At 36.8% G+C, this 14,690-nt stretch overlaps 1 protein-coding gene across 1 annotated transcript in view; it reads left to right on the top strand.

Annotated features, from left to right (window-relative positions):
• The window catches only part of mtnr1c (melatonin receptor type 1C), a 100,412-nt gene extending 86,732 nt beyond the window's left edge, over window positions 1–13,680 (top strand). Inside the window, exons 2-3 of the mRNA XM_031891986.1 lie at window positions 9,277–10,132; window positions 12,880–13,680. Of these exons, the coding sequence (XP_031747846.1) occupies window positions 9,277–10,132; window positions 12,880–13,114 (1,091 nt within the window). The 3' untranslated portion in view covers window positions 13,115–13,680. The remainder of the gene's footprint in view (window positions 1–9,276; window positions 10,133–12,879) is intronic.
• The last annotated feature ends 1,010 nt before the right edge of the window (window positions 13,681–14,690 follow it).

The following is a 14,690-nucleotide window of genomic DNA, read 5'->3' on the forward strand; positions in this document are numbered from 1 at the left end:
AGTGACTTTGGGGTACTGCAGAATATATATTTTATATATATATAATATATATTTAATTATATGACTAAGTAGACTTTGTATACAATGGAATCTGTTGGCATTGTCTGGCCGTGCTAGGGTGATAATTGTTTTGGTGCATGATGTATGTCTAACCAATTAGCAAAAAACTATATCTAGATTATAATTTCCATTCTGGACTGCATACCCTCTAGTGGTGGAAAAGGTCTGGTACCATATAACCAATAAATGTAATTTTGAGTCACTGCATGAAGTCATATGATAAAACCAAATTGTACTTGCAGATTCAGGTAGCCTAAAAGAAGTATTGGGCTGTATGCTAACTAAAACTTTGGGCACAGAATCATATTTTTAACATCTACAGAAGTAACCAAGACACAGGGCTGCAGATCCAAATTACGGTAAGAGCCCTTATTTGGAAAACCCCAGGTCCCAAGCATTCTGGATAATAGATCCTATATTTATACAAACATTGAGGGTTTTTCTGCTCTGGACACACAGATTAAATATGTTTTATTAAACAAACATTGCCACCCAAAGCATGGTACATTAATAAAACATAACTGGTGTGCGGCGCTTGTCCTCTGTAGTATAAAGCAGCTGAATGATATGGCAGGTCAAGTAAGTTGTGAGAGACTGAAAGTTGCATTAATTCAGGATGACACATTTACCCTTTGCCTGGATGTAAGAAGAAAAACAAAAACATCATAGCTACTGAATCTCAAACAAAGACGGGCATATTAAACGACTGAAAGGCAAGAAAGCAAGGCAAAGGAGCTGCTAGGCAGATGTTTATACAACTGATCTCGTGAATCACTAGGGGACGTTGTGGTGATGTCAGTCTGACAGCTATATGGCAGCAAAATTACTGATGTGTGTCTTTTGAGATTATATATATATATATATATATATATATATATATATATATAGTGTGTGTGTGTGTGAACTCTTTTTATTTGTTATTGAAATTCTATAAATTATATTAAAATAATGAGATAAATGACACAAGATAACCACTTAGAATGTAAGCTCTCTGGGGCAGGGACTACTACTGTTTCTCATACCACATGGCACTTACTCCTTGTGTATTTATACTTATTGTATTTATAAAAACACTTGTCCTCCCTGTGTGTAATTTTGTATATTATAAGATTGTACAGTGCTGCGTACCCTTGTGGCGCTTTATAAATAAAGTTATAAAGATAAACCCACTTAGCTAAAATGCTAAAAATTTCTATGTAAATATATGAATACTTGTATTCATTGATAGTAAATCTGACCAAAGGCACCAAATGATTGGGCCTGCTAGCGATCAGACAAAGTAGAGCTGCACTGTGCAGTGGCTGCAGTTCACTACTGATGGATCTACCTGGGCTCCTGTGGGAACAGATTAGATATTTTTTGTCCAATTTACTGTGAATTAGCCTCTGTTGGATAATTGGTTAGGCCATTGTTTTGGTCCCATACTTAACTAGTAGGTTTTTGACTTTGCAAGAGTGACCTAGGTGTTAAGGTATGGTTAGCTCTTACTAAGACTTTTGGTGATCATTCATTAATACCCTAATATAATAGGGCAGAAAAAGTATTTCTATTAAATATAAAAAATGATATTAATAAGAAACAAAAATGGGTATTTCTTTATGTTGCTCATTCACTAATCACATGACTGCATTCAGTATTAATTAAACTCTGCAGGGAATGCAATGTGTGGAATGGAATGTTTATGCATCAATGTAATCTGGAATGACAAACAGGAAATTGTAATAAATAACAAAGCTAGGAAAACAGCTTAGAATATAGTTGCTGGTATGAAAATGTAATGCATCAGCGCACAGAGAAATCATAATCTCTGACCTGAATTAATTGTAGACGATGGGGGTTCTATTTAAGTATTCATTAACAATTAAGTAATAGTTGCATATGAACATAACAATTATGGAGGTTAATAAGATGTTGCAGACTTCAGAGGTTAAATATGAATGCTTGTAGAAGAAGAGTCCACAGTTTGCAAGTCCAGTATGTAACACTATTGCTAACTGGAGGCTATTAAATTACTCTCACTCTGAAACTCATCTTCATAATGTAGACACAAGGAGCTAACATGTGGGCAAAGAAGAACCTGCAGTGTGTCCCTATATATGGTGTGTCCCTCTTACATTAATTACTCTGTCACAGACTCCATATAATTCCTTAGCAACAATGCAATCCATATTCAGTTTTCATACTTTAAAGGCAACGTCTGCTGCTATTGCTTTTAATTCTGTGAAATCTATTGGGCTCTCCTACCCTAAGCATCCTACACCAACCCTCTGGCATCCTGATGATGCCTTCACCATGTTCTTCTTATTTCTCATGGGCTCCTTACCATTCTACCCAGCCGTCTGCAGCATTCTTGGCTCTGATTCATTACTAGCCTTGTGTCCTCACATGGGTTGGGATCATACATTCACTAGCTAGGGAAGTGCAGTTGTTCCCACAAAGTCCTGACACATTTATCAAAACACACTGATGTGTTAATTTGTCAACCCTTTTGAATCAACCTCTTTCAAATAGGTGTTAGAGTTCAAGACATAGAGCAGCTTTAACACTGACCATTGATATAATACACAAGAAAACAACGGTGCTTTCCTTAAATTTAGTATAGTGCTCATCTATGGCCATGTAGATTTGAACTAGTAATAATGTGGAGAATAGTGATGAGCAAATTTTTTCACCAGCCATGGATTTGCGGCGAATTTCTGTGTTTCACCATTGGTGGATTTTTTGCATAAAACGGGAAATTTTGCAGCGCAACAAAAAAAATTTGTGCGAGTCAAAAAAGATGTTTAAAAAAAAAATACGCACGCCAGAAAAATTGAAGCATGCATCATTTTTATAACGCATGTGTCATTTTTTGATGTGCGCAATGATTTTTTTCATTTTCATGCTTTGCTAATTTTTGTACAGCGTTTTGCTAATTTTTTTCGAACCAAAGTGGGATAGATTAATTCATCGCTAGTGGAGAATCATTTCTGAGGGGGTTTAAAATAGCCCCTTTGTTTTTTATTAAAGGATAAATAACTTTAAATCACTTGGGGTGACAATTTTTTGTACCCACCAGTGACTATAATAACTTTTATCAGACCAGGCCTAGCTGAAAACATACCTTCCCAGTTAACTATTCTAGGAAGCTGCCATAATTTTGCTTGCAGCCGGTCTGGGTTGTGCACATGTAGAGTAAAATCATAATTAAATGTAAAAAGCCAAACTATTTCCCTACTGCACATGTGCACAGCTCAGGCCTGCAACACGGAACTTGAGAACAGAAAACAAGATTATAACCACTGGGAGTGCCTAACAATAATCTTGTGCTCTCAGGGCACCTGTTGCCCTAAAAATAATTTCACTTACTTACACTATATAAATGTTTCTTTTAGTTTTGGAATTCACAACAAGCAGGCAGGTGCCATTTTGTGGATACTGTTATTAAGACAAGCTTTGTACCATGCCAAAATCTTTTTTAAGTGCCAGAATATGGAAACTGATGCCCATACTACACAATTATGGACCATGGAGGAATAAGAGGAGTGAGCGTAGATGAGCCTATCTACCAAAAACATAATAATGAAAGCCTGTGATAAAATGTGGTCAAACAAGGGCCCACATATTAACTTTAGGGGGCCTGTCAAACCAATGCACCTACCAGAAGTAGCATAGCTTTGTCAAACTGTGACTCCATATACCATGCTCCAGCTTTTTCATCACAGTGAGTAACAATTGTTTCAGTGGGTATAATTTTAAATATATTTTGTATATAATTGGATTTTTGGTTTACAGATGAGGGAAGAGATGTGTGCAGGTGCACCACTGACACATATGGAGATGTACCATACATCATAAATGAATCAGTGTACCTTCTCAGAACCAGTGACATACAGTTTTATGTATAAATAACCCCTTCTACTAAACAAGATAGTAAACACATCTTTACATTTTTATCTTGTGTAAAGAAAAATAGGTAATAAGGAATAATAAGTAACTTCTTTCACTTTATGTAGATTACTTTTACATTGGTAAAATGTTTTCATGTTATTTTCAACTGGAAAATCCATATGCAATTATGTTTTCAAATATGCCTAGAGGGGGTTGGATCTGACAGGTACTCAAGCAAGAACAGCTGAATTAGAAGGGAGTACAAATAAATGAACTGCTACAATGGAGATGAAGTAACCATCTCTAATATTTGCATCCAACGATCAATCCAAGAAGTGGTTACACACTTGATATAACTGGTTTATTTATCATCTTCTCCTTTTGTGTATACTGTTTAATTATTGTTGCTTTATACACTTTCTTTTGCGAGAACCCTGTTAAATTAAATCGGTTTTGCTGCGAAGGAAGTCATTCTTTCACACAGTGGTCATTTAAACCACTTAGGCACGATAGAATAGCACTGCTTAAACACTACTTACTTGTCTTCTGCCCATCCTGCTCACCTACTAGGCAACTGCATGGAACCGTAGTGTGCATCTTGCCAGTGATATGCACCAAAGCACACCTGGCTGATGGGTTTAGCAGCAAGCAAGTGCATTCTACTGTATTGCTATTAATGAAATACATTTTAAAATGTTGTATGTTTGTTCACGATTTTATGGATCATGGCACTAAAGGTGAGCAATGTAGGGGAGTTATGGTGTCATAGATAATATAGTTGTATGAGGGCAGATTTGCAGTATTGACCCCTAACTAATAGGAGATACTTGACTTTTCTGTAGCTTCGTTTTTCTGAGATGGTGCTAAAAAAATCCAGTAATGGTCCAGAAAAATTTTGCAAGCTTCACTCAAAGGCCCTTTCTAGCATGTTCTAATTTGTAAGTGTGTTCAGTTGCCTTTTGTCAGATTTAAAATGAAAATTAAAAATGGGGAAAAAGATTGAAACAATGTAAATGGTTGTTGGAATTTTAGTTCAGTTCTTTACATGAATATTGATGTCCTACAGTCAGCTGTTTGACTTGGACCTTGGCCCTGGAGTCCAGTTGCCTGGTAAATTATACTTTGGTATTATGGGGAATCAAGTCAATTTTTTATTAAGAATTTTAAGTGCTACCATGAATGTAAGATGTCAAATTAATTCTTGTTTTACAAAGGAAAAACTTTTAATTAACCTTCCATCAATCTTAACATGGAGCCAACGCAAGACATTGGGTCACAGAAATCAGTATAGTTGCAAATCTTCACATAGGTTGTGTCTAAAACTTGGGTCCAGCTGGACTCTGAGCTTACAGGGAAAGGCATGGAGAAGAACAGAGAAGGAGTAAGAGTTAATTTCTTTGGGCCATTTGAAAACAACAAGGATAAGCTACAGAAGGCTATAGACACCAAATGCACACTCCACCAACCTTCTTTGGGGGTTTTAAATCATCATGTAGAAGAGAAAAAAGCTGAGGGGATAGTTTCAGGGTGGAAGCAATGAATCACTAATTACTCGACAGTTGAGGCATCAACAGTTGAAAAATATCCTCTCGTAAAAATGGTTTCTAGAAGGAACCAGGGTTAATATTTATTGGCCCTGGTACAATCAAGGAAACTGCAGATGTCTGCAAACAGAGCTTTCATCTTTGTAGAATAATTGCCCATATCAAGAAGCCCCTCCCAGAAAGTGTTACATAGGCATTCGTCTTAGTCAGAGGCTTGCTTGTTTGGAAACACAGCCCTCCATTTCCACAAACAACCAAAGAAAAATGTCTAAACAAATACACCATAATCACATGATAAAAAAGGTCAGAATGCACCAATCCAATAACAGAGATGCTCCTGAATATGTTTTTCTGTTCATTGCTGTTTACTCAGAAGACTAAGAACAGCAACAACTGACTTTTATATATCTAAATACAACCTTTAACCCTTTGTTGAATGTTAACTCTTTAATTGCAGTCCATATATATGTAATAAGACTTAATACCTCAACAAATATCGCCACTTTTCTTAACAGCTAACAAGATACTTGGTTTGTCATGTGAAAGTCCTGCATTGTTCTTGTTTTTAAAATTCCTAAATCCCTAACAGTAGGTTGCAATGATAAGAATTAAAGGATTTTAGGTGAACCACAAACATATAGAATATTCCCTGCCACTGGTAAAGGTGTACAGCTGGAGTGTCCAGTCTATCTGGTCTCTAAATGACTGAGAGGGCATCTGCATCTTTAACTTATTGGCTTAGCATCAGGCTGCTCATAATAAATTCCAAGTACCATGTGTGCCATATCAAAATTCCATAAACATCTGTACAGTTAGCTTTGCCTTCCCATGGATGCAGACCCTTGATGTTACCCATACCACCCAATCATGCAATAGCCTGATCAAAACTAATTGCTGATTAGTTGCCTGTGGTGCAGTGCAGCACCAATGGTTTCGTGCAAACTACTGTAACTTAAGGGAAAATGTTAGTAAATGGAATGAAATATGTTAACCTGCCAAATGAGACATATATCTACATAGTGAGCCTCCATCGGGGGGGGTAGTTGGTACTCCAATCAGGAGCAGAGGCAGGCGTGGGGTGAGATGCACAAGCCCACCCGGTTATGCCACTGTCACTGTTACAATTATTTTTAAATTGCCATTAAATTAACTTAGTTATCAATACTGTATGTTCTTCTGCCATTTACCACTGTTAATTGGAAGGATTCAGCATAACTTGCTATAGTGAGTCAGGCTCTTGTTAGTAAAAGCGTATAGTCCTATAAATATAAATTCCACCAGCACTAGGCTGTAATATCACCAGTGACATTTAAACCTCTGTATCACAGATGAAAAGAGTTATCCACAGAAGCATTTCAGTGAGGTCAATCATGTATTGCTGCCAGTTTAATTCAGCAGATAAAGATGCAGAATGAATGGAGACATTGAAAAGAATACTTATGCTCACATAAAAGAAATATTAAATTGATACGGACACTATAAAAACTACTTTTCAAAACAGTTCATATTGATCATTTTTTACTGATAGGGCTGCTTTTGTAAGTAATTGTTACTTGAAGTTCCTAAATCTGACTGTTTTGCCAACCTGACTGTCCCTTCTCAGCCTGTCCGTTGTAGCTTCTAATGCTAACGGACGCCTGTTGCACAAATAGTCTCCTCATAGAGGAACATGTAAAGAACATGTGCATAGGGAAAATACTTTTACAGTAAAATGATAAATACCATACAAAGACAATGTCATGATTTCATTTATGGCTTCTTTTCTGGTGTCAGTATCTCTAAGGGGCAGGTTTATCAAAACCCAAGTGAGAAAAATTCAGATTGGAAACGAACATTTCTGAAGATCACAAATATCATGAAAATGCTTACGAAAAAATCGTATTACTCACGATAATATCGTATTGGCGATCCGAAAGTCACAAAATTTTCATACGGAACGATTGTAAACAGCGGCAAAACCAATCCGATTTTGTTTGCGCTAAAAATACGAAAAAGTAGCGAAAGCGTAGAAAAAGTTGCGCAAGTTATGAAAAAGTCGCTTTGGACCGATCGAACAAACGCTCGGAGCATTTGTGGATAAGTAAATGTGCCCCTAAGGGGGATATTTATTCATCGTTCATCCGAACGCTCCCATTGTATTTTCGCCAATTTTTTCGCGCTTGCGCAACTTTTTCGTATGCCCGTGTGACTTTCATATGCTTGCAAAAAATTCGGGAAGGTTCTGCCACTGTTTATAATCATTCGGTACGAAAATTTCGTGACTTTCGGATTGCCAATATGATATTATCATGACTAATACGATTTTTCGTAAGCATTTTCGTAATATTTGCAATCTTCAGAAATTTTCGTATCCAATCCAAATTTTTCCCATTTGGGATTCGAACTCGTGTTTTAATGAATCAGCCCTAAGTGTTTACTGAATCTTATTTATTGATTTATACAAAATATCAGCACATTATTGTTGAGGATACACACATACCTGCAGTGGACAGACTTGGGAGACAGAAGGAGCAGAAAGCTTTTCTGATATCTGTTAGTATTGTTAGAATGGGATTATATGATTTACAAACCCACCTTTTATAGTCCATTGTGCAGATTTCCTATCCAGCATGAGCTCCTCAGTACGAACAGTTTGGTTTATCAAAATTTGAGTTTGTGAAAAAAAAAAACCCTCCAGATGTGAAAAACTTGTGCGACTTTTCTTCTCAAATGCCAGCTTAAGTAATAAGCGCAACAGAATATTCCCGCACAAGTTTTGTCTCAGAAAAAAGTTGCACACTGGCGAGAATCACATTGTTTCATTCATTTTCAATAAGGGTTAAAAACTCTAATGTTTTAATAACTGGGAAAATAAATAAATCAATAAAGGAGACAATTCTTATTGACCTTTTTTTCTGGCAACTCTTGGCATATTTTGTTTAATAAATACCAACTATTCATGGTTCTGAAGAATATTCTCGAGTGTAGTCGCATTTGTGTTTTTTCACTGCATTTTTTCTCAAATTGTGAAAATAAACTCAAATTTTGATAAATGGTCCCCTAACACTGTTGTAGGAGAGAATTTGACATTGATAGTGCTATTGGGTTTCACCCACATTTCCATCTGTATCTCACATATGTGAATGTTAAAGGCTTCTCTAAGCACTGAGGTTTTGAGAAAGAGAGAAAACCTCAGTAGCACAGCTGTCAGAAAGTCCTGTAGCAGCGGATGTCAGAAGCAGTAATTGGCATGGTGTTTTATGTGTTGATCTATATAACTGAAGTCGTTATAACTAAAGTAATTTCTAAAAAGCCAGGAAACAAAGACACCTCTAATTTAACTTGTTAACACCAGTGCAAACCTTTTCTCACAACTCCCCTTTTAATCATGTGAAATTGGGATTTTAATGAGAAATGGTTTCATTAATAGAATATGTGTTGTTGCCAACACTGGGGGGGGGAGAACGTTTCAGAGACAGTGAGTTATGACACACAGGACTTTCTGATTGCAACTACTTGTAAAAGTGGCTGTAATTTCCACCTGTCACCTCCAATTTTGTTAAAAGTGATACTCTTAAAAGTGGCAGCACTGGCACTGATCCACCTGAAAACAGTCACTAGAGCAATTTGGGGCTTAAAAATAGCATTGGAACGTTCCACTTGCAACTCAACTGGAGCTGGCAGTGGTGAATTTTGGCACTTTTGTGCGTGAGCAGAAAGCCAACACCTTCCGCTATTTATTACTGAGCTTATAATAAGTCTTTGGTGTAACATTTGTTTGCGGAGTTTATGACAGCAAAGCTTTTTATGTTCTTCTTTGCAGGAAATCTCTTCGTCGTTAGTCTGTCTGTTGCCGATCTGGTCGTGGCTGTGTATCCCTATCCAGTCATTCTCATAGCTATTTTTCAGAATGGGTGGACGCTTGGAAATATCCATTGTCAGATCAGTGGCTTTCTAATGGGACTCAGCGTTATTGGATCAGTCTTCAACATAACAGCCATAGCCATCAACAGGTATTGCTACATCTGCCACAGCCTGAGATACGACAAGCTTTTTAATCAAAAAAGCACGTGGTGCTATCTTGGCCTGACATGGATACTGACCATCATTGCTATTGTGCCAAACTTCTTTGTTGGATCACTACAGTATGACCCCAGGATTTTCTCTTGCACATTTGCTCAGACAGTGAGTTCCTCATACACCATAACAGTAGTGGTGGTGCATTTCATAGTCCCTCTTAGTGTTGTAACATTTTGCTACTTAAGAATATGGGTTTTAGTTATCCAAGTCAAACACAGAGTTAGACATGACTTCAAACAGAAGTTGACACCAACAGACTTGAGAAATTTCTTGACCATGTTTGTGGTCTTTGTGCTTTTTGCAGTTTGCTGGGCTCCATTAAACTTTATTGGCCTTGCTGTGGCCATTAACCCATTGCATGTGGCACCAAAGATTCCAGAATGGTTGTTTGTGGTAAGTTATTTCATGGCCTATTTTAACAGTTGTCTCAATGCTGTCATCTACGGTCTGCTAAATCAAAACTTCCGCAAGGAGTACAAAAGAATACTGATGTCCTTATTGACTCCAAGACTGTTGTTTCTTGATACATCTAGAGGAGGAACTGAAGGAATGAAAAGCAAGCCTTCTCCAGCTGTAACCAACAACAATCAAGCGGATATGTACGTGTAGATACAGCTATCCACCAATATGTACTCAGTTTAAACTATTAAAACGAGTTGCTTTTATGGCAGTTGCACCATGTGCCTAATTCTGTCCACGAATTCTACCCGTATGTCACGTTTCTGAAAATCTTGTATAAACATATGCTCTGTTGGTTTGACATGAACAAGAGGTCTTGCTTTTCTGTAGAAAAAAAAATGTTTTGGAATGTTGAGTGATTTAATAACCATACATGGAATTATCCCTTTCAATGGTTATTTCATTTGAAGTGAGTAGGGGCAGACACAGACATATTTAATGTCATGGCAGATAAAGTTCACTCAGAACATCTTAGGGTTGATTTACTATAGGTCGATATCTTGAGCGCTATTTAAAGCATGCATTAAAAATTTTATCACGTCCAATTTTTCACGTCTTAACGCACAATTCGCTAAAAGTATATTTGAGTTAATTTAGACGCGATGCTGTTTGCGTTAAGTCACAAAGACTATTTTCACACGGTATTCTACGCAACATGTGCTAATTAACGCAGTGCGCTACTTATCGCACACACATATTAGCCATACACACCATTACATTCATAAAACTACTTTTTTTTTTTTTAAATGACCATTTCCCTGGAGGCTGCATCACTCTAGGGCCAACACATACTTGAATAAATCACACGGCAAAGCTCATGAACTGTACTTTTTTGCGTAAATTTTAACGCAAAAAAGCATGCGATATGCGTTATCGCACTTTAGTTAATCAACCCTCTTCTATCTGTTTTGGCTTAATCAATTCAGGGCACATGGTTTCCCAACTCATATTTAAAGCATATATCAGTGTATTAATTTGTTACCATCTGCATTATCAATGTATTAAATGATTCTGCCACCCATTAGGTATATCTTGATATTATTACTGTATTAACCAGTTTAAAGCAAGCCCACATGGTCTTATTTTTTTCTGCTACAAAAAATCCTTTCCCTGCACTTTCTAAAGTCCCAAATTCAATGTTACTATTCCGTATGGAGTTTCTTCCTGCTGAAAAGGTGCTAGTAAATATTGAAACTAACTGCATTTAATCTACTATAGTCCTCCTGCAGAGCCTTTTTTTTTGTCTGGTGCTGTGAGCTTCCCTATCGTATGCAGGTGGACTGGCCTGCCTGAGCTCCAAAGCATCTTGCAATGGGCCCAGGGCCTAGTGTGCTCTAGGCTAGAGAACATTCTCATTAGCCCTTTCTTAGTTTCACCATAAGCCTATATAACTTCTATACCAACGGTTGTGAGAGTGGGCCATGTATGTTGGGCTCTGTGGTGGACCCTAGGAAGGCCAGTTTAGTGCTATACATATCACTTCCAATACTGAAGTTGCTTTCCTATAAATGGTAAACAGATGAATCCTATGCAGAAATATTATATAATATATTCTATTTACAATAGGAAATGTATGGGTTTCCTATAGATTTACTTAATAAGCTCTATCAAGGCAGATACAGATGGTATTTATTTTTTAATAAATATGCTTAGTTAACTAGGCCTTTCAAATACAGTGTTAAGGAAAAATTACAATTATAAGCAATATATTTTTGCTATGACAAAGAATGTAGGAATTAGTATCTTAATTAAGTGTATAATATCACTGGGGTATTCCAGGCTGCAGTAACGCACCTGTGACTGCTTTGCATGACTATGGATTGGAATAGCCATGCCAAAGGTTCAATTATGAATATCATTTACCTTTACTTTTTTGAAGCAGGAATAGGCACTCATGCCCCTCCAGGTTTTGTTGAGCTACAGCACCCACCATCCCACTGACGAGCCCTATTTTGGGTAATATTGATAGGACTTTTTTAAAGGACTTTCAAAAACACAATGAGGCATGTAAGGATTTAAAGGAAGAAGGAAAGAAATATATTTTGTAGCACGTATACATTTCAGTACTTACTATACAGGTATGAGACCGGTTATCCAGAATGCCCAGAATCTGGGGTTTTCTGGATAAGAAGTTTTTCTGTATTTTGGATCACCATACCTTAAGTTTTCTAAAAAAAAATCATTTAAACATTAAATAAACCCAATAGGATTGCTTAGCCTTAAGTAAGGATTAATTATATGGTTGGATCAAGTACAAGGCTCTTTTAATTACAGAGCAAAAGGAAGTCAATTTCAAAAATTATAATTATTTGATTGAAATGGAGCCTATGTGAAAATATCTTCTCGAAACGGGTTTCCGGATAACGGATCCCATACCTGTACTTACATATTTCAATCATTTCCATTTGGTGGAATGCCATTATTTGCTAAAAGTGTTATGACATGCAAGTGTCCAGCCATCTTAAATCATGTGCAGACTTGGTGCTTGTATGTTTCTATACTTAGTCACATGAACTAAGGAACTGAAGGAAATATTGTGTTAGTCATTAGGGAGCATAATATACATTTCATATTCATAAGCAATATTCACAAATATTTCATATTCATAAGCAATATTCACAAATATTTACCCATATCCTACCAATGCTGCTTTTTTTGGATCTCCTTTGTTGCCAAGAATCTTGACCAAAGACCTCATGATACAATTATTAGACCGTCCTTTATTTTTTTTTTATCAAGATTGTAGCCAAGAGACATCAGGTGTGCAATAACTGAGCACCATGACATAGTTATCAATGAGCATTCTCTTCTGTACAGTCATAACAGTTTTAAACACCACTTTCATAATTAACAATCTGTTGCTTATACATTTGCCGGTGATGTTTAGGCCAGCTAATGCAAGGTCACTGCGACTGTCCAGGAGAAATGGTGCAAAAATGGTGATCATGACCAGACCAAGAAAAGCACAAATTGCAATCATCCATCACATGTATGTCAAAGTACAACTTCTCAAAATTGCCCCATTAATCTACCAGTACCTGTATTGTTTATTGATTTACACTAGAATTTATCAAGCTCATTTTTCATTCAAACGTATCCAAGTTTTATTTTGTAACCCCTGATGAAATACACTTTTCTGTGCAATTTTCTAAATTAGGACATTTGCATTTTAATAGCAATGTCCTTGAGCTTAGCCCTAATACATATATAACTGCACTTTGATGGGTTATAGGATAAGAAAGGATAATATTAATGACTCCTACTTTTTTAGAAAAAAAAAAGTTGCTGGGAAGACAGTGTGACGCATTCAACATAATGCATTACATTCCCTGTAAGCCATGAAGTGCACTGAACAAAAACCTTTAGTCTTCCATAATCTCCCCCTTTTGTTTAGCTCAGCACAGAATCAAAGAATGTAACAGGTACTTTGAGTTGCTACAAAATACATTTTTAAACAGGGCACGTCTCAGGAAAAGTGTCGGCAATATATACATTTAAGTGTGTGAGTGTGTTTGTGTGATGCATGTACAATACCTGGTGTTTTGCAAAACAAGTCTATGGTGCCAAATTGATATGTTTGAATCCATCATGAATTGAGACAACACATTGCTATAATACTATGTTTGTTGACAAAATAGAAAAAGCATTGTCTTTATATGAAATGCACAATAAAATACTTTTTTTTTCATTATTTCTATTTTATAAAGCTTTTATAACCTTCAAACAAGTAGAACTGAAAAATTATCTGTGCAATATTGTGATGCGGCTTTTGTATTATTCTGCATTATATTGCCACTTGGAGTTTATTTTAAATTTTATATATTTCCTGGTATTTATATAGTGGCAACACGTTTCCACAGTGCTTGCAGAGATGATACATCATTTATATGAGTCCCTGCCCCAGAGGAGCTTAAAGTCTAAGGTCCCTATCATATTTACACACACTTTGAGCAGTTTAGTTATTAGCCACTTAATCTGCCTGTATGTTTTTGGAGTGTGGGAGGAAACCAGAATACCTGGAGGAAACCCACATAGACATGGGGAAAACATACAAACTCCATGCAGGTAGTGCCCTGGCTGGGATCCCAGAGCTGCAAAGCAGAAGTGCTACCCACTGATGAGTTTTACCTATAAGTGTCAATATGTGCGCAATCATTGGCTGCCAATGTGGAAAAAGAGCACCCATCTTCATTCATCTGTTTAGGGTGAAGACACACAGGGCGATTAGTCACCACAACTTTTTTTTAAAGCCACTGTAACTAATCCATGTGACTAAAATGAGTGCACGATTTGTCACAGCAACGCAATTGTACTCTATGGGCGAAAAAGTCACTACGATTAGTCACCACAACTGGGTTAATTAAAAGTCACAGCAACTAATCGCCCCGCGTGTCTTTGCCCTTATGTTAACAGAAGATTACTTGGCAATATACAGTAATAGATAGATAGTCTCATTTATATCCACAAGTGCAGTTGGGGCATACAAATTTCTCCGGAGTCATTTGCACATAAAAACATTTTTTATTAATGGTATGTGTGTCAAAACATGCTCACTGCACTTCCATATAGTTGCACTTGGTGCTGCTTAGTCCTTCCTGCATTTTTTTCCAAATCAAAAACTGCTGCAACTAATGACTCAGGGAAACCCTGGAGCTACTGTAACCTCCTGACCAGACGCACATTCCAGGATTCCCTTTA

Source organism: Xenopus tropicalis, chromosome 8 (genome assembly GCF_000004195.4).
Source record: "Xenopus tropicalis strain Nigerian chromosome 8, UCB_Xtro_10.0, whole genome shotgun sequence".
NCBI classification, from domain to species: domain Eukaryota; kingdom Metazoa; phylum Chordata; class Amphibia; order Anura; family Pipidae; genus Xenopus; species Xenopus tropicalis.